This window comes from Rhamphochromis sp. 'chilingali', assembly GCF_963969265.1.
Source record: "Rhamphochromis sp. 'chilingali' genome assembly, chromosome: 7".
NCBI lineage: Eukaryota > Metazoa > Chordata > Actinopteri > Cichliformes > Cichlidae > Rhamphochromis > Rhamphochromis sp. 'chilingali'.
In genome coordinates this window covers 13,538,027-13,562,524 of record NC_137934.1, presented here as the reverse complement: position 1 = coordinate 13,562,524, position 24,498 = coordinate 13,538,027, and the positions used below count along the sequence as shown (strand labels likewise).

At 38.5% G+C, this 24,498-nt stretch overlaps 1 protein-coding gene across 1 annotated transcript; it reads right to left on the bottom strand.

The window, feature by feature from the left end:
- Positions 1-56: 56 nt before the first annotated feature.
- On the bottom strand, positions 57-2,187 carry lepb (leptin b). The gene is made up of 2 exons (XM_080886997.1): positions 972-2,187; positions 57-826 (listed from the first exon to the last, which is right to left on the bottom strand). The coding sequence occupies exons 1-2, from the start codon at positions 1,194-1,196 to the stop codon at positions 515-517; spliced, it is 537 nt and encodes a 178-aa protein (XP_080743123.1). The 5' UTR covers positions 1,197-2,187; the 3' UTR covers positions 57-514.
- Positions 2,188-24,498: the final 22,311 nt, after the last annotated feature.

Sequence of the window (24,498 nt, the reverse complement as noted above, 5' to 3'; positions counted from 1 at the left end):
CATCCACTAAAAAACAGTTAAGATTGCACAGTCATCAAAAGGTCTTATATGCTTTCTCTGGCAATAGTTTCATAGCACCATGCAATTCTTTGCATTAGTTTTATTTACTGGCAGAAATGACCACAATCATGCTTATTCACACAACCTCCAAGTACTATGTAGTGTCTCATTTTTCCCATCCTGACCCTCAAAACACACACCATGTCAAACGTGTGTAAAACAGTTTGCCATAAAGTATTAAAAAATGTATTTTGTTAAAAAATATATGAGTATTTTAATCTATCTGTAAAACCCTATAAAACATTTGTTGTATGAAATAAAAGATGCCCTTTATAGTTTTTTTCATTATATTACAAATCGCTGAATTATTGGAATTAATTGCATGCTTTTAACGACTGACAGTTGTCCACGTAGTAATTATATGTATAGAAAATATGCATCACAAAGACAAATTAACCTTTGCCTACACTGGGTCAAGTCCTGGCTTACTATATATGCATCAAGCTTAAATTTGTTAGCAGAGCTTGAGTTTGCCCTTGTTGAGAAGAAGTTCCTCTAGGTAGTGCTGCACCTTTGTCACTGTCATGTAAAGGTGGCTTTCTGGGAACACACTCTCATTCATCTGTACTGCTGGTTTGGGCTTAAGGGGACACTCCATTGAGAAGGCGAGGGAGCGCACCCTTCCTTCCAAGCTGGAGACATCAGCCTGAATCTGGATGAGGAAAGGGTGCTGCTGCAGTTCAATATCCAAAACTCCAAGCTCATGGCTTATATTACTTAGTCCTACAATGGAAGGAGGGGGAACACCTATCGGTGAAGCCAGCAACTAAGAATAAAAAAAATAATACATAAGCTTAGTTTAATATTGAATAAAAACATTCCTCAATGAGAAAATTTAGGCAGAAAACAGTATACGCAATGAAAATAAACAGCAAATCGCATTAACATAAAAATAATCAATATATTGGTACCTTTAGTTTCTTAATGTGGACAAGGGTTATCTGAGCAATGTTTACAATGTTGTGTATGGTGTTTCTGATGGATTCTCCCTTTGTGAGAAGACTAGTGCTCTGATGAGCTGCCATAAGAAAGACGCAGAGAAGGGCCAGAATGTTACGCATCCTAAAAAGGAAAAACGAATTCATTAAATATACAAAAAGAAAAAAGCCATATAAACAAAGACATAATAAAAACATGCAAAAAAAAAAAGAAGTATAACCTTAATAACGTCTTCCTCTGGATATTTTTTGCATTTACTGTGGGGGAAAAAAAATCTAATCTCTTACCTGGATTTCTTGAAATGTGCTCCTCTAACTGGCTTCTTTGCAGGTTTCCAACATTTAAATAGTCTGCCCTGCACTTCAGTCTTGCCTCGGTCTGTTCTCCTCCTCTATCCCCCCCACGATACATCTTAAACGTAAGCCTGACCCTTGTAGGTCAACTTCTTAACATGCACTGATTAAAAAGGAAATTCCCATTAAATATCAATAAGAAAACAGATCACTCTGACTCAGACACACATGTTCTTATTTTTTTTCCCCCCTAAGATGATCATTAACAATGTTAGTATAAGCCAGTTGTTAATGTAACACTTTAATCTTAACTTTGAGTTACTGGAAAATGTGTAGGCAGACTGACACAGTGCAGAGTGCATGCAGTACAGCTGTTTAAAAGAAAATGTGTATGTAGTGCTATTTGAACTCTTCTTGTTTAGTATAAGTGAGTCATCCTATCAGCTCTTGTTCTAATATTTCTGATAAACAGTTGTGAGTTGCAAAATGTCTGCTGGAAAAAAATTTGATGCAGTATGGAAACAAATAACGTTATATCGGTATGATTTTGAATTTTGAATGTTGTCTTGGTGTTACTGTGACTCATCTGCGTGTGTGAAAGGGAGTATATTCTGTTCATTCTTTTCATTTTACCATTATTTGTCTTCAGTCAGAGCTTCACTTCATTGAGAGTTCACTAGCCGTGATCAGGAATGGAATCAGTAATAAAACCAGTGACGGCATGAGAGTTAAGTGGAACAGTGTGGAAGATCCTTGAACACTGAAACCTTTGAATCTGCCGATGACTGGAAAACCACTAAAATCTTGGACTTCAAACCTTTACAGGGTACCGTCGAGGTAAATAGACCGTTTTATCTGATTGCTTCCGTGTTTGTTTTCTTTTTTGATAGCTAGTTTACATGTTGACAAGCTATTTTTTTTTTTTTTGGGTTGTATGGAAGCCCCAAACGCAATTTCATTGTTCTTGACAATGACAATAAATAAATAAATACTAAAATACTAAAATATTTTCTGGGTTGTCTGTTTAGGTTCTCAGTTAAGTTCTCAGGTCATGGCAGAACGTCTTTTTGTAAGGCAGGGATAGCATGTCTGTAACTAATTTAATTCACTATGAATCGTGTTCTCTATACATGTAAATATACCTATACTTCTTTTTATGTACCACACAACAGAAGCTTAAAACCGAAAAAGCAAGAAAATGCAAGAGAACACACTTTTTGTAAGTCAGATGCGTCATTGCAGGGATAGCATGTCTGTAACTAATTTAATTCACAATGAATCATTTTCTATGTACCTGTAAACAATCTTCATAACATACATATGACTTATTCCTAATGCACTGAAAACTTCTCTGGCTGACCAGTAAATTTGTGTACGGGGGTATAAAAAAAGAACTGAGCAATAGAGTGTTTCAGATATTTTTTTAAAAAGCATTTGATATCTGCTTTAGTCTAAATATTTAAGTTGCGAGTTGAACTTCCCGGGTTTGCAGGTTTAGGAAAATGTGGGTAATAACAATATCTTTATTCACCCCTGTCCTAATAAAACCCTGCTAAACCTGCACATTCACTTTAGCTTACTTCTTAAAACATCCTTAAATCATCCTTTGTTAGTAGAAACTTTCTCTGTCAACAAGAAGAAAAATATTACATTGAAGAAAATTACAAAGAAAATAACAAAAAGGGACTTTTTTCACTGGACTTCTTATATATATATATATATATATATATATATATATATATATATATATATATATATATATATATATATATATATATATATATATATATATGTATATATATATATATATATATACATACATACATACGTGTGTATATTTATATGGAATATGTTTGTGAAGAAGGTAATCAGTCCTTAAGCTGATCATGTTGACAGCTTATAATAATAATTATACTATAGTAATTATGTTTATTATAATAATAACAACCACAATTAATCTGAGCTGGTCTTCAAATTAAAGAGACTGAGTTCTTTGGAAAGATGACAGTCACAGATAATGAAAGTTGAAAATAAAAAGAAAACACAATGCTCCATAATTAAGCTGTATTTATGCAACTTTCTGTCTTACTATCTAACAAACTTGTGGTATATAAAGGCAATTTCCCCCATCTTTTCCTGATAGAAAAGTGGATAATTATATGACATATTCCACTAAACAGATTCTTCTTTTTTGCTTTGTTCACTTTTCTTTTCTTTTCACAAGCACAGCTTGGCTGGATTTGTCATCATGCATCAATCTCCCCTTAAACTCAGAGGTCATACCAAGCCGATCCTATAGTTGCTGATGCCCATAATTTTAATCGTTGTTGGTAATATATTGAGATGGTACGTATCATAATATGTACTCCACGTTACTCCTTTGTATTACAGAAATAACATAGTGCAGATGGAAATACTTTGTTTTTAAAGTAGATGATACATTGAGGCAAAAATGGGCAAGTGGGAGGAGAAAACTGGAAAGTGTATTCAGGTCACTTCCAGTAAGTTAACATGACGGAGCACCAAGTGAATTTGACCTTTACCACCCATACTTGGCTTTTTGAAACCAAGTGACTCGTCTACAAAGGAAATAGTTGTGGTTTAACACACATGACTAAAGCATTATTGCATGATTGCAGAGGATTTAAACCTCCCAAAAGATTAGTCATCGCAGACAGGATTCACAGGACTGACCTTTAAAAAGAAATCAGCTATTAAAATGAAATGTTCTGGCCTCCTTTTGACAGATTTATATGTGATATCACTTACCTCACTTAGCTCACTTTCAACCTGCTCTTTGTAAATCACTTTCCCCACAGTTTTATATACATTTAATATCATGGTCCTGGGTCTTTGACCCAGCGTTTTGAGTTTTGGGATGTTTTGAGTTTTGTTGCGATCTTGTGATTATTTCTTCTGCATTAAAAGATGATTCAAGTTTATACTTTGTACTCTTTAGTTAGTTCTTCATAAGTGTCTCTGAGTTTGTTATCTAGATTCCTTTATCATAGTTTCTTGTGTTATAATGTTAGTTTTGTGTCTCAGCTTTGTCTCTGTGTCTTGTCCTCTGCGTCTGCTATGGAACATTACCTCTCTGTCTAACCAGTCGTGTCCCTATTTGGTTTCTTAGTCCTTGTCTCAGTGTTTGTTACTTCCTGTTTTATTTTGATAGGCTCTTGTCTTGTATGAATTCTTAGTTTTGCTTCCCTCGTGGTGTTAGTCAGATTCCGTTCATCTATGTTCCCCGCTGTTTCCCATCTCCCTAATTACCTGGTGTTTACATATAGTCTTACTCTCCATTTGTTCTTTGCTGTGTTGTCCCTCTTACTTGTGTCTCTCCGTGTTTTGTGTTTTTAATCAAGTATTATTGTTTTGTGTTTTGTTAGGGCTTACAATAAAGCTGTTTTTGAGTTTTACGCCTCGACTTCCAAGTCTTGCAGTTGGAAAGCAAATGTTAGTTCCATCAGCCTCAGCTATGCTTTGTGTTGGTTCCAACACCATGTAGTAGTCAATGTTAGCATGCTAAACATCATCACATGTTAGCATATTAGCATACTAAACATCATCACATGAGTGCAGTGCAACTGCTGTGGTTACTAAAGCCTCCTTTAGTATGAGTTCCTGCAACATACTAAAATTAACTTCAATTTGTTTTAAAAAGCTAAAGCTTCACTTAACTTTACCTCTATTAATAGATAAAAATAAATGATCAAAGATCAGTAGGAAAAATTGGCCTTGTCATTTAAATTTGAATATTTCTCTGAAGTATAGAGACATGAGAAAGTACCCCCACTTTCAATTGTAATGTTTTATGTGTTAGGACATAATAAAGATAACCTAGTCCTTAGAAGGTCATGTAATTAGTGAAATACAATCTCAGATTGTGCTCTATAAAAGCACAAGTTTTGCTAGCTTGGTCAGTAGCATTCAGGTGTATGGTAGCACAATGCCAATGAGGAAAGACACCAGTAAAGATCTTAGAGAAGCAATTGTTGCTACAGTAAGAAAGAATATTCATGAGTGGAACACATTCAAGACAGTTGGCAATCTGCCCAGGAGTAGAAATCCCTGCAAATTCGGCCTTGACTCAAGGTCAGCTTGTCCAATGCTCAGAAAAACTGCAAAAAACCCAAGAGCTAAATCATAGACCCTACAGGCCTCTGTTAGCATGTTAATGTTAAAGTTCATGACAATAACATTAGAAGGTTTGGAAGCGTTGCCAGAAGAGAACCCTCTCCTTTAAAAAGAATATGGCAGCACAGGTTAAGTTTGCAAAGCTGCCTTCGACCAAACCACAGGACTTATGGAGCAATGTCCTTTGGACTGATGAGACCAAAGTGGAGATATTTGGCCAGAACACACCACACCACATTTGCAGAAAATCGAACACAGCACGGGTCATCATAAGGACACTGATTTCAAAACAGCAAATCATACAAAAGAATAAGTGAAAAAGACAATATTTAAGATGTCTCAATGGCCCAGTCAAAGTCCAAATCTTAACCAGATTGAATGAAAGAATAAATGAATGACTGCAAACCTCAATGAATGGAAGCAACATAGTAAAGAAGAGTGGGACAAAATTGCTCCACAATGATGTGAGCTACTGATGAAGTCATTACTTCAAGTTATTGTTGTTCAGGGTGCCTCTACTTCCTATTGTATCATGCAATCCCTTTAGTTTTTCACACATTTCTGCATTCTTCATTCTTAGATACGTTTTTGTTGACTACATTATGACAGAGTAATACATGATGTGATGTTGTTCATCTGAGGTTGTATTTACCTACTTTTAAGACCTGAAAGAAAACTGTATATGTAAATATTTTTTAATTTTGTTCTCCCATTTAGAACAAAAGAAATATCTCGTATTTTCGTACCTTGATAATATGTAGCTCTCAGTTTCAGATAGTATACCAAAGTTACAAAGTTGTGATCCACTGGCGTGTAATTTTCTTGTCTGAAAATAAGATCACACCTGTGTACTCTATGCATACATTTCTTCCTAACTCGACCTGTGGTATGTGTGATGGTCCCTGTGCCTCCCTGGCCAGCCCAGTGTGGCCACAAGTGTTTGTTGTTTTTCTCTCTCTCCTACCTGTCTGTCTGGGTGGAGCTCTGATTGGGCTCCCGCCCTTGACCCACGCACCTGCAGCTGATCTCGAGTGAATTGCAGTTGATCTCTGGCTCTTCTTATGGCTGGGGCTCTGAGCTATTCGTCGCTGGAATATTGAGTAACCCTCGTCAGTATTGCCTGGCTTCATTGTGAATCAGTTGTTCCCGTGCTTGCCGCCTACTTACCCTCGTCTATGTTTATAGATTTATCTGGACCCGCCCGTTTCGACTCCTGGACCCCGTGAGTGTGAGTGTGAGTGGGTTGCTCGTGTGAGGAGTGTTTGGACAAGGAGCGGAGCAAGTGTGAAAAAGTGTGTTTCCCCGGCCTATTGATCCCCGGGACCCTGGTGTCCCCCCCCCTTCACGTGTACATAGCGCACCGGAGTGATTAATAAAGTCTGTGCCTGAGTCCGCCCATCACCGTGACAGTATGCACATTTTAATTACATTTCATGTAACTACATTTGTGTGTTCTGATTTCAGAAATCCTAAACTACAGAAAGATAATGATTAAACTGCTAAAGACAACTAACAGATGTGCATGATTCTTTCTTTTGCGTCATTTCCAGAGGTTGGAATAACAATAATTTTTCCACTCCTGCCAGCAGCACAAATACATGGATTTCTTTTCTGCTGAGCCAACTCACAATAAATGAATAGTACTTGGCAAGATTGAGAATAAAAACACAGACATGATCTTTGAAAGTATGTTTTGGTAAATTAAACAAGGCATGAAAGTGTTCACATTTACAGCCTTTTACCGTAATCTTGTGTTGAATACCTCATAGGGAGGAGACTGCCAGTATGCATTTGGACATACTGAGTAAGGTTTCTATCAACCCTTAATCCTTGTGAAAACATTTCAGGAAGAAACTTTACTGTTAAGAATTATTCTGTGCTTTTTAAAATTCTTCCGTTAGTCTTTGTAACAGAGATCCATGTCTTGCAGTTCTCAATCCATCCTCTGGATGGCTATACTCACCCAGAGATGAGCGGTTTCCCCGTTTGTTTTGACTCTCGGCACAGTGTAAAATTCTTCCCCTGTTATGAATTTTCTTTCGAGCTTTAAATCTTCTATGAAACATAACATCGCAGCATTTAAGTCCTTGAATTTTTAAAGGGTCTTATTTGTGAATTACAATAAACTACATTTCAAACAACTGTGTGGTGTTTTCCAGGTATTTACTGTAGTTAGTTTGAATGTATTTCACTTTAACCTGCTATTGGGATTTTTTACCTTTTATGCACACTATTCTTATGTTATGCTATAAAATAAATCAATTATCTCTGCAAGAGGATATACATTTTAAACAAAAAAACATAGCAACTATGTAACAACCTAGCAATTTACTATTCCTAGATAAATCTCACTTTTTATACTTATCAGGTCCAACTAATCCCAGCTACATAGGATACATTTTATCCCAAACCAGAGTTCATGTGTCACCAGGTTAACTTTTCTATGGCACTCGTTTCTTTTTCTAAACATCTGTGTTAACATCTTTTTGTAATTGTGCAAGTTTAGGAACTAATTTCAGTGTCTAATGTATTGAAATTTAAATCTTTACATGTGACTTTTAGTCTTTATTGAAGGCAAGAGTAAAATGACTTTATGGTTCACTATTGTAAAGACAAGAATAATGCCACACATTTACTTTCCAGGCATTTTCTTCTGTATATGATTATCCAAAGCTACTGATATAAAGAAAAATGTGTAATACCAGACAATAAATAAATAAATAAATAAATAAATCCCTATCTACCATCTCTTGCCTGTGGTTACCAATTCAATTTACTCCATTACAACTGAAAGGAGCCAAAGTGCATCCACCAACCTACATCCCTATCATGGATGAGGCACTGCTCTATTTCCCAAGGCTATGCGTGACACACAAATTTAACTGTGAATCTCTAGCTCCAATCAGAAGGTCAGTCAGAGACTTGTTTGGTCATTTAGTAGTTGCAGAGGCCCTTGTGCAAAAGCACATCACTCCTATTAGTCTTTTTGATACTGTAACAACCCACAAGGCAGGACGAGTGGATGACTTCATCTGGAATTTGCTGGCGTTGTTCTTTCAGGCTTAAAAATAGAAATAAAATTAAATTCTTGATATTTTTAGGAGCTGGATTCTTAAACGCCACTGATACACCTTGTGAAACAAGAGTTAGAAATCACAACCCATTCATTCATCAATCACCAACAGAGAAACAAGTGTAGTTTAATATCCTGCACATATGAATATGTTGCTGAAATAACTAATCAAAACTACGCAATGCTTACAGTTTGGACACTGGATTGACAAAAACACAACACAATACTCCATCAAAATTTTATTTCAGCTATATTTAACAAGGCACAACATTTAACAGGGAACATTCACGTTACTACAAGGAAGCTTCTAGAGGTTTTGAAAGGAAAAGAAATAGAAAAGTGTCAAAGGAGTAGAAGGGTGCAAAAAGTTGATCACTGCCATAACCATAAGGGACAAGCTCATCAGCATAACATCACTTAACATGTGCTCCTAATTATAATTGCTCATGATACCGTAAAGAATGCCTCGTGCACCCTCGTGTGCTATATGCAGGCATAAAAACGCTCCCCAAGCGATGAAGTCACATGGCCAGTGAAGTGCACAGAAAGTGCCTCGGGTTTTGATGTATAAAAAGTACATTGTGAAGGCTTGTGGCATTGGCAGGATAAATAATCATGTTTATGTAACACATAGAACGTCAAAGCCTTGGAGCTACACAACAATTTCCTCTTAGCTTATTTAGTCACTATTTACATCCTGTTAATGCAGTTTCTGGGGTTACATTTTAAAATGTATGTCTCAATGAGAAAATGCCATCCTATTAGTTCCTTCTACAATAGTACACCACTGTACGGTAGCATGAAAATATGAGGAAGGCATAGATGCACTTGGAATACACTGAAAGTGTACAAAGGATCAGACAGTCATAAATGCCTTACCCAATCATGTTGTATTTCTCTATGCACTTTCATAAACAACTGACTGGGCAGAGACGATAAAAAATCATTGAACGTGTACAACACAGTCTACAAGGAATGTATGAAGACAGCATCTGTTGTAAGATTCTTCTAGTAACATATATAAGTGCCAACATATGTAAAAGAAATAATGCATTTTTGGATTGCATGACAAAGAAAAAGCAAAAGTGTTCCACATTAATGAGATATGACAGATCTAAGTGAGAATTTTTTGGGTTTTTTTGTCAAATCTGACAAAGTAAGACAAGTTGCTACGTGGATTACACTGCCTGGTGTGTCTAAACTGGCACACTATAAGATTTTTCCCAGAAAGAAATTTGATATTAAAGCTCACTTTGGAAAGTGGAGCTTTACCAGACTGATGAATAAAGCTGGTGTCTCTTTCTTGCTGTTTCTTACTGTAATAAGATTCTTTCCGATCTGATTTTTCTCAGGTTGCAGACATGTGTTGTGCCACATCCTGCATTAAGCTTCTAAAATTCTTCCAATTTAAAAAGGTAAGTTCTTCTGTTTCGAACCAATCAAAAGCCACACCTTGCTTAGGTTCTTAAAGCAACTCAATGCAATCAATATACAGTGTCCTCATTTCAAAACTCACAGGGAAGATATGCAATAATTTATCAGAAAGCAAAAAGGGCGATTTCTGCTTCAGATGCCAGAATCCAGTGCAGATACTTTTTGGGGTAAGGGCTTCCTGGCTACTGCCTTAGGAACAGCAAGCCCAGACCGCAAAAAGACCCACAAAGGACAGTTTTGATCCTTTGTTCCCTATGAGAATGTCCACAGCACCTAGAGAAAGACATAAAAACCCAAATATGAGAGAAGACACATCTCCCTCAAAAAGTGCAGTTTCCGCATAGTAACCAAAAAATCTTTCTAATTGTTCTTTTAATTGTCTTGGAATATTGTGCAGAAAGCAGAACAACTGTGGGTTTGTGTCCACTAACAATAAACTGTGAATTGTTGATTTTAGACTTGCATTTCAGAAATGACTTTAACACTCCACGGTGTGGATAAGCAAACAGCAGTTAGCAGTTTCAGTCATCATGGTCGGGAAGACCACTGCTCGCACGCTCTCTGTTTAACAAGTCTTGGTCAAAATGCAGACTGACGAAGAAATGGTTTGGATGTCGTGAATTTATAAAACATGTGTTCGTGTTTTTAAAGGTGGTTGAAGTAAAAAGCCCTGAATGATGGAAAATGACAAAGAATATGACAAAATGTAGAGTCGATGTCTTCCACATTAGTAAAGCATACAGGGAGATAGAGCTGAAATAAGCCATTCTAGTCTAGCTCTACATTTCTGTATCAGCTTGATCAAATGTTAAACTACTAGCTGAATTTGCCTATTGGTCAGTTCTTAATCTAATCTCTTCTGCTTTGGTAGCAACACAGTGTACAACCAACACTAACATGACTACATTTAAGAGGGTAAGATTCAGTGTATAACTGGACATTTAATGTATGATTTCTTTTTAAATAGGTAGCTGGAGATCTTGATAGATGCAGAATCCTAAGCATGCAAAGGTTATGGATTTCCACTGTGGAAATTTTATACTGCCAGGTTTAGAGTTTAATAGAGTTTAATTTAAAGAAAATTAAGTAGCTATCTTTTTTTTAATTTTAACATAAACCAGGGGGCCAAGGCGCTCTGGTAAAAAAAATACAAGTTCTATATAGGGATGCACCGATACCGATACTGGTATCGGGTATCGGGGCCAATACTGTAAAATGTGTGTGTACTCATACTTGTAAAAGTTAACCAATACCATGAACCGATACTAACTTATTTCATTAATCAGAGGGTGACTTGTCATTTTTGTTGTAGTTTTTTAGATTGGCCACTAGGGGGACATCCCGCGCTAAACAGGCACAGGGTTAGACGAGTCAGACTGGCAGCTCCAGATAAAAAAAGAGAAACTGGAGGCTGCTGTAGCTAGGCTAAACAAAATGTCAGCAGTGTGGACCGGAACAGCCAACTTTAACTCAGGTTTTGGAAAAGCGATGAAAAATGTCAAGAGAAAATCCACGGGCAGTTAAAATAACAGAGGCTCTGACTCATTTTATCACTCTGGATGACCAGCCAATGCCAGTCGTGGAAAACATAGGATTCTTCTCAGCATACTCGAGCTGCGATATGAAATTCCCAGCCGCCCACACATCAGGGAGATAATGGTGCCAAAACTTTCTAAAGAGGTAAAGACAAGCAGTGTGTGCGCGATGTCAGTCTTTGGTTTAACGGCACAGTGGACTGATGATCCACGGACAGATGGGGAGTTCGTTCGTCAATGCCAAATACTTTCGTTATTTTTTTTGTTTGTTTACAATATGGACACTCTGCAACAATTTAAACGTTTATTTTATTCTCAAACCTAATTTGTATTTAGTTTATTCCAAACAGAAGTGTTTATTTATTATTCCGAAAGCTCGAGACAGTGCCAATAGTTCAGTGATATTTTGTTAAATTACAATGTGGAGACTGCAATAATTTAACAGAAGTGCTTATTTTTCACTTGAAATCTTTTTGTGGTCATTTTTATTAAGATATTATTTATTATCGGCAGAGAATAAAATAAAACCTGTCTTCCAATTCATTGCGTGTGTGTGTGTGTGCGTGTGTGTGTGGGTGTGTGTGTGTGTGGGTGGTAGAAGTATCGGTTTTCGTACTCTGTATCGGCAAGTACTCAGATCCAAGTATCGGTATCATATCGGTTTGAAAAAATTGGTATCGTTGCATCCCTAGTTCTATATATATCCTCCTCAATAGATAGATAGATAGATAGATAGATACACACACACACATACGTTAAAACTATATGTATGTATTTATGTACAACCAGAAGCTTTATATGGCTTTAGGAATGAAACAAAAGGGTTGATCACAAGATCTTCTTCTAATAACACACAGTCTCTCCCTTATTCTATCAGCAAAAGATCAAAAAGAAGTAGCTGTAATTTTTCCTCAGATGGAGATGACAGATGGAGAAAGGTTCAATATTATGCAAACTTTAAGTTGAGAATTCCTGATGGCACTGCAAGAGACGAAAAATTAAATGAGCTTTTGACACCACCCCTTCACTTCAGTGCAAGCAGGCCAACGTGGCACCCCAGTGGCTGAAAATTAGGTTGTCATTCACACAGATGTCGCAAGGGACAGGAACTGTAATTGTGGACCTGGCGTGGTCTTTGATGTTCTTGGTGCATTTTCAAAGAGCAACATTGTCACCGCTTAGTGATGATGAAACTGGTGTGCAACCATCTTGTACTCCACTAATTCTTTAGCCCTCTGGCCAAAAAGGACACGGGTCGGCATATTTGCTTGGTTCTTTCACCTGATAAGTCAAGTCTTCATTGTTGGCCTTCAGCGTCACATAACTTTTGACTAATCTCAGCTGGACACTAGTGAGCTTACATAGTCCCGTCCTTCAGGGAACAATGGGATCTCTTTTTCCTCAAACTAATCCCACTATCTCCACATTCAAGATCTTCAGCTTTCGATAATCCTGCACATGCCTTTCCAGAAAATGAAAACATTCACGTTTTCCTTATATTTAGAGCAAAAAGTTCAGTGAACATCGCTTTCTTTTGAGTTTGGTTTCTCAAAATGAACGTCAGCGTTTATATAGCCGCCCACTGAGAGAATGTCTGAAGTGAACATTGTTATGTAGCCTGATCATAACGACTACAGTCTAGTTTTGAGAAAAGTTTATTGTTTAACATTACATTTCTGTCACACGCAGAAACAATAATAGCTCTTTTCTATCCCATGTGACTCACAGAAAAATGACCATCACTAATAAATCTCTGATTCAGCTTCAATCAGCTGCAAATGTGTCAAACCTCTCAGACCAAACTACCTTAACAAACTATCAAAAAGCTCTAAAAGGCTAAATTAGACAAATAAACCTCAGAGATATAAAAAACCTATATGAAATATAATACAGCAGCCACCATATTATATCAGTATGCCTTACTATGTGAAGGCGACAGTGGTAAAAGTAATAATTTAGCTGCATTTTTTTGTACAGTGGTATTCAGGTACACAGGTAGCTGATTTAAATATGCCACACCCTTTTTGAAACTAAACAACTACCTGCATAGCCACCACCTGCTGAAACTCATAACTGCTCCTGCTGAAGGCTACAGATAACGTGGTGCAACAGGGCTAATCGCATAAACTTTTTATATACAGTCTCTTGGTCAACGTTTGGTTTGATCCTCTGGTTTTCAACATTTACTAACAACAAAATACAATGAAATGCTGTTTCACACCGTTTTTGTTTAATACTAGTCTTGAAAAAAAAGCTTCATGCTGTAGTCAATTTCATTACCTATAAACACAGTGAGACTTTAGTTTAAAAAAGTAAGAAATAATATAAACACAATATGAACAATTCACACAGCTCAAATCATGCAGACAGCATTGCCAGTTTCATGAATGTAGCAACAATAATAAGACTAATAATAATAATAATAATAATATAATAATAATAATAATAATAATAATAATAATAATAATAATAATGATGATGATGACGATGATGATGATGATGATAATAGTAGTAGTAATAATAATAGTCATAATAATGCATATTCATCAAAGACTATGGGAAATATTTTGAAGATGTGCATGCAATGATCGGTACAGGAAATATTCTTGGATGTGCAGCATGAAAAAATGATCTGAAATAAATATCCACCTCAAATCTAGAAAAAACAAAGAGAAAGTCTAGTGAGACAGTCCACACAAATGGTAAATGGTAAATGGTAAATGGCCTGTATTTGTATAGCGCTTTTCTAGTCCCTAAGGACAAGTTAAACTATGAGTCTAACTCCATAGACCATAAAATTTCACGCTCCAGTAAAGAACAAGTTCATAAAAAGGGGGTGGGGGTGCTTTAAAAACGGCTTTTGTGGTGTGTACTGAGAAGGCACGAACAGCACACGACCACATCTGGACGACAGGGCCTTTGCCTATGGGTGTTACATCAAGCCCAGGGCGGATAGGGACCAGCACACTGGACCATCTGCACACGTAGGCATCTGCCACACTTACCTCACCACATGCGTCATATGTGAGGGGGGGGGGGGGGGGGGGGGGGGGGGGGGGAAGTTTCACAGTTTCTGCTCTTCTCTAAATATATCTTACTTTCTCCCAACTAATCTCATATACGATTGAAAGCGATGGAAGATAGGGGGTTCTGATCGTTTACTTACTTAATGAATGCAACGATGATGGCTTCACTGGGCTCCATTCATCTCATTTTCGTAGTGTCGGTTGCGCAGGCCCTCAGCCACTTTAGGATCGCCTTCTTAACAAAAGTTGCAGAGGCAAGCCGACCTTTACAGCAAAGAATGACTAGTCCAGTGTTCACAGAAACAACAACAAAACCCCACAGCGCCTAAAAACGATGGGTGAAAGAAGAGCGCTCTCCATGGTCCTGAAATGTACAAGTGATCTATCCATGGTGCTGAAACCAGCTCTTCCCCGCGTGGTGAACGCCCTGCACCGGAGCTCAATTTGTGGAAAGACTGGAAAGTGGAATTGGTTAAAAAAGAGGCTGAAAAAACCCCCCCACACACCAAGGATCAAAACTAAAAAAAAAAAAGAAAAAGAAAAAGAAAGAGAGAAAGAAAAAAGAAAGAAAGAAGAAAAGAAAAAGAAATTTAAAAAGGCAGGCAAACAAGAGCCAACGTGTCGATTTGTAATCTGCGGGACGAACTGATCGTGCATGAACTGGCACTTGTTGCCATAACGCATTTGAAAGCCGGCAAAGTGGGCAATATTTGTATGCGTGCGCGAGCGCGTGCATCGGCGGAAAGGGAATCTTTGCTATTCCGAGCCAAAAAAAGAAGTAACGTTACTTATTCTAGGTTCCACGCGCACGACTGCCCCCCTTCCCCCCACCTACACACACACACGCGCGCGGCTATGAAAAGTAGCCTCTTGGTAAACGACGATCAGCCAGCTCAATTTCTATAGATAGCTCGATCTTAATGAAATTCGCCGGAATCGTTTACATTCACTCTCCAAAACTGATGCAAGATGTTGGGTGACTGGCATTGCAATTAGACCGCTTGCAAGTATCGCATTGATCCTTTTAATGGTGTTTCCAGTGTTTGAAAGATTACGGCCAGTCGTCGGAATTGTAATTATAGATAGTAAAATGTATTTCCTCCCGGTGCACGCTCTCTGTCAGCGGTGAATATGTGCAGAATTGCTGTTGCATCGGAATAGCAGGACTGTAGACAGAGCACGTCCACCGTTGCGGTTAATGATAAAGAATTGCAATCAACTCGGTGGAAGTCAACACGAAGACACTTTTAGTTTAATATCTTTTCCACCACCCCCCAAGCCAACCCCCCACCTCTCGCTCCTATCATCACACATCAACACGTCTCCCCTCCGGAGGAAGCACCGGCCACTCACGCTTCACCATCAAACTCTAGGGAGGGGGTGGTGGTGGTGTAAATTTCTCAATGGCTCTGTACACAGCAACACAGTCGATAACCACGAAAACAGAACGGCAGGTTGTTGTTTTACTTACTTCAACAATAAGCAAAGAGGATATAATAAAATATAATAAAAATAGAATGGGCTCACCCAGTCATCACCGATCCGAGGAAGCGTGCATCATTTTTCTCTCGCCCTCCCGCCCCCCTTCTTTTTCCCCTCCAATAATCCCTGGGAATTTGAACGGCACCCATTGATATGCAGCAGTAGCCCCCCCCCCTCCCTCCATCCCCTCCCTCCATCCTTCCTCCTTCTCCTCCTCCCTCCACCCCCCTCTCGCCCTCCCTCCGTCATTTCTCTCGCCAGACGTCAGTCGCATTGCCTCCCATTCATTTTCGCTCTACATTTATTTTTATTTCTGTGCTTTTCTTAATCTTAATCCATTTTGGTCCTCCTCCCTCCTCTCCGGAAAATGCTGCAAAACCTCTAATGGAAGCCACTCAATTCCTCCAGTCTGCTTCTTGCTGGTGACCTGCATTGACGTCATTGCGTCATTAGGTTTCCCCTGGAAACACGGGAGAACCAAAAATAGAAGCACATTAATTCAGACCCCAAGCTGGGGGAGGGAGGAGGTTGGGGTAAGGGGTAGTTGGAAGGGGCTGTTTTCGACGACTATTTCGTTCAAATAATCCATATTCTGACCCTCGCTGGACACACACACACACACACACACACACACACACACACACACACACACACACACACACACACACACACACACACACACACACACACACCCTTCTCTTGGCTTTCTTGTGGAGTCCCAAGATAAGAAATTAAGAATTTTTTTTTAAAATGTTTTTGGTCAATGCCCACCTTTTGGAAGCAACGCACTGTTTGCAGCTTTTGTCGCATTTCCAGGACACAATGCGATACACTGGGGTTATTTTCCTTTTTGATACAACCTCTGTTTTTTCTGTATAATCTTCTGCAGTGAACCTGAGAAGCTACAATAAGTAAATAAAAGAGGTCTTTACATCTACATAACGTTAAAAATCGTGTTTGTTTTATATATTTGAGGATTATTTATTTACTTAAATTCTCTCTCTCTCTCTCTCTCTCTCTCTCTCTCTCTCTCTCTCTATATATATATATATATATATATATATATATATATATATATATATACATATAAACACCCAGCACGCCCCTGCGGGCGGTTTATCCTTCAAGCTCGGGTCCTCTACCAGAGGCCTGGGAGCTTGAGGGTCCTGCGCAGTATCTTAGCTGTTCCCAGGACTGCGCTCTTCTGGACAGAGATCTCCGATGTTGTTCCCGGGATCTGCTGGAGCCACTCGCCTAGCTTGGGAGTCACCGCACCTAGTGCTCCGATTACCACGGGGACCACCGTTACCTTCACCTTCCACATCCTCTCGAGCTCTTCTCTGAGCCCTTGGTATTTCTCCAGCTTCTCGTGTTCCTTATATATATATATGTGTGTGTAATTGAAATTAATATTTTTCATATTTCTGTTTTTGTATTCTACCGGTTTAAATATATTCATATGCTACATTTGTTTTAATTTGTCTTTTTTTTCCAACTGGTATTTCAATGAGAGATTCCACAAATATTGCTTGAGTGACAATAACAATTATTATGAACATAAAGATTGTATGTTTGTGTTTCAGTCACATTTACATCACATGGGTGGATGCCCATATCACAGCAAAAATGGTCAAAATTTAATCTAAAGCTCTGGTGTCAGATCCCTCTAAACGTTCGCTTTATATGGTTTATTCTGCTCTTGGCTCTGTATGATGTCATTGAGAGGGAATATCCCATAAATGACCATTTCGGACACATAGCTCTAGCTGTGAGCACAGCGGCCCCACCCATAAGGGGCAGAAGAAAGAGGGCCTAAAGGGAGGGTGGCCTTAAAGGGGGCATTTTATGCTGATTTCCAGCTCTGTCTTTTTATTCTTAGGTTGTACTAGAGTAGCTGTGAACAGTTTATCAGTTTATCTGCTTTATGAAACAATTCATTTTATCTCCAAACCAGTGTTGTTCTAATTCAATGAGCCTCACAAATAGAAGGCAGGTGGGGCTTGTGTACTCAAAGTCAGCTGAAATGATTATATTAAAAACACCCCCTCCCATCCCTTGGCTCTTTATGGGATCATAAAGAGCAAAAGACAGAAAAAAAAAACTCCTCTGAAATTGAGCTGAACTTTGGTTTGCAGGGGTTGCTTGTAAGACCCACTGACATAACCCCAACCTTATGTTTTGGTGAGAGCCAACACCAGAAAAGGGAGACCTAAATGTACAGTATATGCAAACCATACATTCACTGGCCACTTTATTAAGTACAGCTTGCTGAATGAACCCACCTTCATTCTTAATAACATATATTCAACAATGTACTGGAAATATCTTTGTCCATACTGACATGATAGCATCACACAGTTGCTGCAGATTTGCGGCTGCACATCCATGACAAGAAGCGCTTGTTGCACCACATCCCAAAGGTGCTCTATTAGACTGGAATCAGGTGACTGTAGAGGCCATTTGAGTGCAGTGAGTTCATTACTATATTCAAGAAACTAGTATGAGATCATCTGAGCTTTGTGACATGCCATATTAATCAGTTGGAAGCTTTCATCAGCAGACACTCTATTTAGCAACAATCCTCAGGTAGGCTATGGTATTTAAATGATGCTTAATTTATAATAAGGGGTCCAAAGAAAATATTCTCCACACCATTACACCCCCAGCAGCTGTGTGGGGAAATCAGTGGATCAGTACTTTCTGAAATATTCAGGCCAGCCCGTATGGCACTAACAATGATTTCATGTTCAACATCACCTTTCTTCCACATTCTGATTCTCAGTTTGAACTTCACCACATCTACATGCCTAAATGCTTTGAGCTTTTGCCACGTGATTGGCTTTAGATATTTACCGTAATGGGCAGCTGATGAGCACGTGCTCACATATCTAACAAAGTAGCTGGTGACTGTAGATGTACAGTAGGTGTGACAAAAAATTAGGAAAATCATAATAACTCAACTTAAATATTGGAGGAGCAAAAATGACTTGATTCAGTGCATGAACTGGACTCCAAACGACCTCTATTTTTAAAAAAAAGAAAGACATAAAAAAAACACAGTCAGAAAGAAATGTGAATGAACAAATACTGGTCCCATTAACAATCACTTCTCCCACCATAAGAAAGAAATGGTTAAAGCCCCAAAACCAGAAATGCTTTAACAGTACGACACAAACTCACTAATCTCAAGTCAGGCTGTAAACCTTGAGGTCTGCAGGGATCTGGGTTTTGGTTAGTCATCAAAATTTTGGCGACTCCCTCTGTATGAATGATCCATACAGTAGATCATTTCTTTGACATCTTGTACTCTGAGCCCAGAGCGCTGCTGCTTTTAATTTAAACTTTATAATCAGGATTTTACTTTTAATGTCAGGGAGTCTGGGGGACTGCAAAAAGAACATTGAATATCTTCATATCAGTTTGAGGGTACTCTGTGCGTACTGGAAGATTTAGATTTATTAAAAAGGGAATAAAATTTTGTGATATTCATTCATTGTCCATTCATGCACTCAAGTTCCCTTCTTAATCCATTCACATATCCAGGGCAGCCACCTTGCCAGTGACGCAAGGCGCTCCTCTCATTTAATCGCTTTAGCTATATCTATCTGCTCTGATGTTCGAGATCAAGTGACATGCAGCGCTGCGTGCACCCATCCCCCCTTTTCAATGCGGACCCACCGTGCACCACCGCTCACATACAGGCACGTGTTCACGTGCACTCTCCAACCTCATGAGATCTGGCTGCTCCCATGCACACTGGCACATGGGTGGTGATGCTGCATTCATGTTATAGCTTTAATGAAAGAAAAAAAAATCACAAAGAAATAATTGAATGCACAAAACAAATTTGTTAAAACATACACTCTAAGACTACAAACAGTGCTAAATGTTTGTACTTTGGCCAAAATCCAAAGCAGTTACAGCCATTATTGCCAAACTCAATGCAACACCCCCTGGAAAAGAAGACAATGCTGTGTTAGTTACTGCTGTGATGCTCTAGCTAATCTTCTTATTTTACCATGTCAAATTAAATGTCTTGATGCGTGCTAAATAATCCAAGTAAAGCAATCCCAGAAATGTTGATTTTGTTCATATGGATGCAGTGTTTTCACTGTGTCATCACACATCCAAGTGACTTCTTGAGTCTCAGCTGACTGCAGGTTTTCCCGGCCTTATAAAGAAATCACTTGGATGAGTGATGAAATATATTTTCCCACTGGAAACGCTGCACCCACAGACAAACAAAATCTACTTTCTGGGATCCCAAATTAAACTTTATTCACACTTGAAGGGGTGTACACAAACCCGGCAAGTCATCATCGTAACCCTAAAATGACAAATTTCCCTCAGAACAATTTGGCTGCTGTTATTTAAGCTCATTTGTCCAGTTTTGTCATTCCCAATGCAAAACTGTCATTGTTTGAGATGTGTTTGTCATGTGATTACATAACTTGTCACAAAATTAGACAGAAGACCTAATGATCAAACCTTTACTATTTAGCACTGCCTGATCTCATATGTGGTCAGCAATGTTCCCTCTAATTTTTCATGTGTCTGAGCGAACACACAAACTCCCTGAGCGACCCCTTGGTCTACTGTGAGCAACAGCAGACGTGTGCACTGTGGTCACACCAGCATCGAACCCATCCAGGTTACATGGTTTATTAAAATAATCAAATTACAGCATTTACATTTATGTTAGACTACTTTTAATTAACTGTTCATGACCTGTGTAGTATGTTAACACTATTAGAAGTAAAAAATAATTTGAACTTCAATTTTGAAAACACAACTTTCTTTCTTTTTCTTTTTCTTTTTTTTTTTTTATAAAGCTCTGACTTGTATTATCAGTCTGTGGTCTGGGAGAGAGTCCTGTAACTCTCTGTCTGCAAAATACAGTATATAATGACCAATGCTGGGCAATTAATTATATAGTTACTTCTTCAAAAAAGTAACTGAGTTATGCAAGCGACAAAGTTTTTTTGCAGCTGTTTATCTAAAAATGCAGCCAAGGTGTTTTTTTAAATAAACATTTCAAACTATTTACAGAACAATCAGCTGTTCCGCATCAAATTTGATGCCACACAAATTATTTGTGCCACTCCAAAAATAATTTCTGTCCACTATGAGATAAAGCAGAACGACAGTCTGATACCTGCAGGCCTGACAACAGGAGATGTATCACTGCTGTAACACCTGTAACATTCAGCAGTCGCCTCATTGTTCTGACACACACAACAAAATTATTGACTACACTACACACTAACTACACAAGAACGCCGCAAATCTCTCACATCTCAAAACACTGCCATCACTCCTAAAACTTCCCCCCTTCCTAAACAACTAAATACCATGTCGCCATATCATTTTTTGATTGGTCGACATGGTACATTTTTCGAAGAATAGGAAAGGGTGGGGTTTTTTGGTTTTGCTCACAGGTGGAGAGCATTCGAGCATTTTCCTTATAAAACGCCGTTTTTACCGTTTCTTCCCGCAGTAAATATAAACAACGATAGCACTCAGGAAGAAAACCAAACATTGCATATATTTTTATCATAACTCTGGTTTTACGTGGCCTATCAACACAATTTAAAAACTGGTATAAAGTCCACAGTTTTTCCGTTAATTGTTCCGTCTGTCCTGCTCACATCTCCAATGGTTGTGCACGTTGCCATTAACATGGCTTCACTCCACATCAGCCACTCCGCTTTGCTAGCTAAAACACCGGTGTCAGCACATAAGGACGCTGTCATAGCCTGTCAACGACTTTGATTAGCTGCGTATATACGAATGTGAATCGCATTATTGGCTGGACTACAGGATAAGGTGGCATCGTTCTAATCCCATACGGGAGCAGCCCAATTCAGGTTGGATTTTTTTTGTGCGCAACACAGATTTTCTGTGCGCAGAGACAGTGCGAGCAGTGCGCAATTGCGCACGCGCGCAGCTTAGAGGGAACATTGGTGGTCAGCTTTTTTTCATAAGATTTCAGCTTGACTTTTCCTTCAAATTAGTCATATAGCCTTTCAAGTCCTGGGTCTATATCTACCATGTGGCCAGACTCTTTCTGTGTAGAGTTTGCACATTCTCTTCATGTTTACTGGGTTTTCTCTGGGCACTCTAGCTTCATCCTGCAGTACAAAGACATATAGATAATGAGGTTAGGTTAACTGACGACTCTAAATTGGCTGTAGGTGTGAATGCGAGTGTGAATGGTTGTCTGTCTCTCTGTCCAGGATGTACTTCCCCTACAGCAGCTAAGATAGTCTCCAACGCCCTGCACCAGTGAATTAGATAAGCAAAAGAGGATGGATGACACCTTGGCTCATGTGATTAGGTAGAGGATCATCAGGGGGTCCTTTGTCCCTCTTTGGGTGGAAACTCCCACTTGGTTTAAATCTGGGACTCCCCACCATTTGACCTTAGAACTGAAGAAGCTTCTCGGATGAGAGGTGAAACGTCTTCAAGCAACTCAAAGAAGTCCAGACGCTTTTCTTTCCAAGCTCCTTAGTCATGGATGACTGAATTTCATTGCTTATAAATAAAGCTTTAACAAGCCCAAACCCTTCCTGTATTGTGTTTTTTATGAAAGCTTGTGTTCGTTTTCAGATACATTTACTTTTGTGTTTTCAAGGTAGGTACTACTCCCCTAGGGCACCTCTTTATTTTTTTTTTTATCTAATACAAGTGATTTCTACAAAGTTAATAATCATTACCACTTACAGATAAATTGATGCTTTGAACAGCATATCCGTATCCAATCTCTAGCAAGTCACCATTTTTGTCTTGGATTATTTTCCTTAACGGACGTGGACACACATTTGTTTCTTGCTTTGGTCAAATACATTGCTAAGACAGTGTTCAAGCTAATCTGCGTTTCTCAATGTCTCCATGTTTCAACCACCCTGTTTTAGCTGTTGTTAAAGCGCCTCCTCTGTACTTCCCTCAGACCATTTTGTGATGGACATCACAGCAATAGGCTTCTGAAACATTTAACCAATTTTATGAGTTAGTCATTCCACCAAGAAGACTGTGATTATTCCACCAGTCTACACTTTAAAGTCACTTCTAACTTTGACTGGCTTCAGATGTAGCGTACCTCTTTCTTTCTTTGATTAGTTTGCCAAACAGTTTCTCAAAGTTTGTTGTGGTATTCCTTTGATCCGGTTTCCTCCTATAAATCCTTCCTTTCTCAAGGTGACCTCCTTAGTGTCAATCCTACACTTGATGGGATTCACATGAACTGAAGCTCTTTCCTCTCAGCAGTGCTACAGTTTTCTCTTGACTGTTTCTAAAAGAGATGTGATTAGCTAGACTGTTGAAAAAACCCTAATAGACTGATGCATGATGTTCTCTACTGTGTGGTCATTTTTAATGAATTTGTCCCTGACTGAGGATGCGCCAGCGTGAGTAACACAAGATGTGCCCAAATGACTTGATGAAGAGTGATGCAGGTGTGGTGCATGCCTTTCAACACTGGAAACTACACCTGAGAAATATGTTAGTAAATAGATAAGTGGATCGGCAAGTGAGAGACTTTTTGTTTTTATTTATTTATTTTTACCCCTGAGTATCCATCCTGCATGGTTCACCTTAACCATGGGCATTGCATTGTAGTTAAAATTGTGATTTTTATAAGACTCATAGGCTGTTAAAACAAACTCTATTGGGATGCAATTAAAATAATTAAGGTAGTCATCACAGTGATGGTGGCACAGTCCTTTATTTAAACTAACTAAATACTAACCTTTTAAGTACAGAGAAAAGAGAAATAATAAAATAATGTTTTAATATTGTACATTAAATAATTCGCATTAAGTTTGAATTTCATTTTTTTTTTAACTAAAAGTGCGCTGGGAGTATGTAGTCTTGTAGCTTACGTTTTTAACGTGACCCGGATGTGTACGTTTCAAATGAAATTTGTTGTATGCGACTGAAAAACAGGCTCCTGCCAAACAGGCAGAATGACGATACATTTCACTCTGATTTTTAAGCCTTCACAATATATTTAAGTTTTATACATAACCATTAAATAATCTTGCTTCAGAAAATGTAAATAAGCATTGTCCACAACCTGACTGGATTCTAATTTAATTGCTTAATTGTGTGATGTACTACACCTGTTGTTTCTCCAGTTCCATTATCATAAAGTCTACGTAGTGAGCTACGTAGACTACGTAGCTTTTTTTTTTTTTTTTTTTTAGCTCGCATTGGCTGATGTCAATGCACTAGCTATAAGCTAACGTCACTCCTACCAAAATAAAAGCTTGCTGTAGCTGCATGTTGTGTCATGGAACAATCATTCACTGCAAGTTAGAAATGTTTTGTACGTTTTCGCAGAACAGAGGTCAGTTCAGTATTATGTAAGCGATTGTCACGAATGTTTGCCACCTTGCAAACGTTTCCTTCCTAGTCAGGATATGTAAATTTCAGGTATGTTAACAGGCTTGGCAGTAAAGGGTCAGCATTATGGAAAACATAAAGGAAATGTACTATTTACTCTAGCCATACGTGCTACCTTT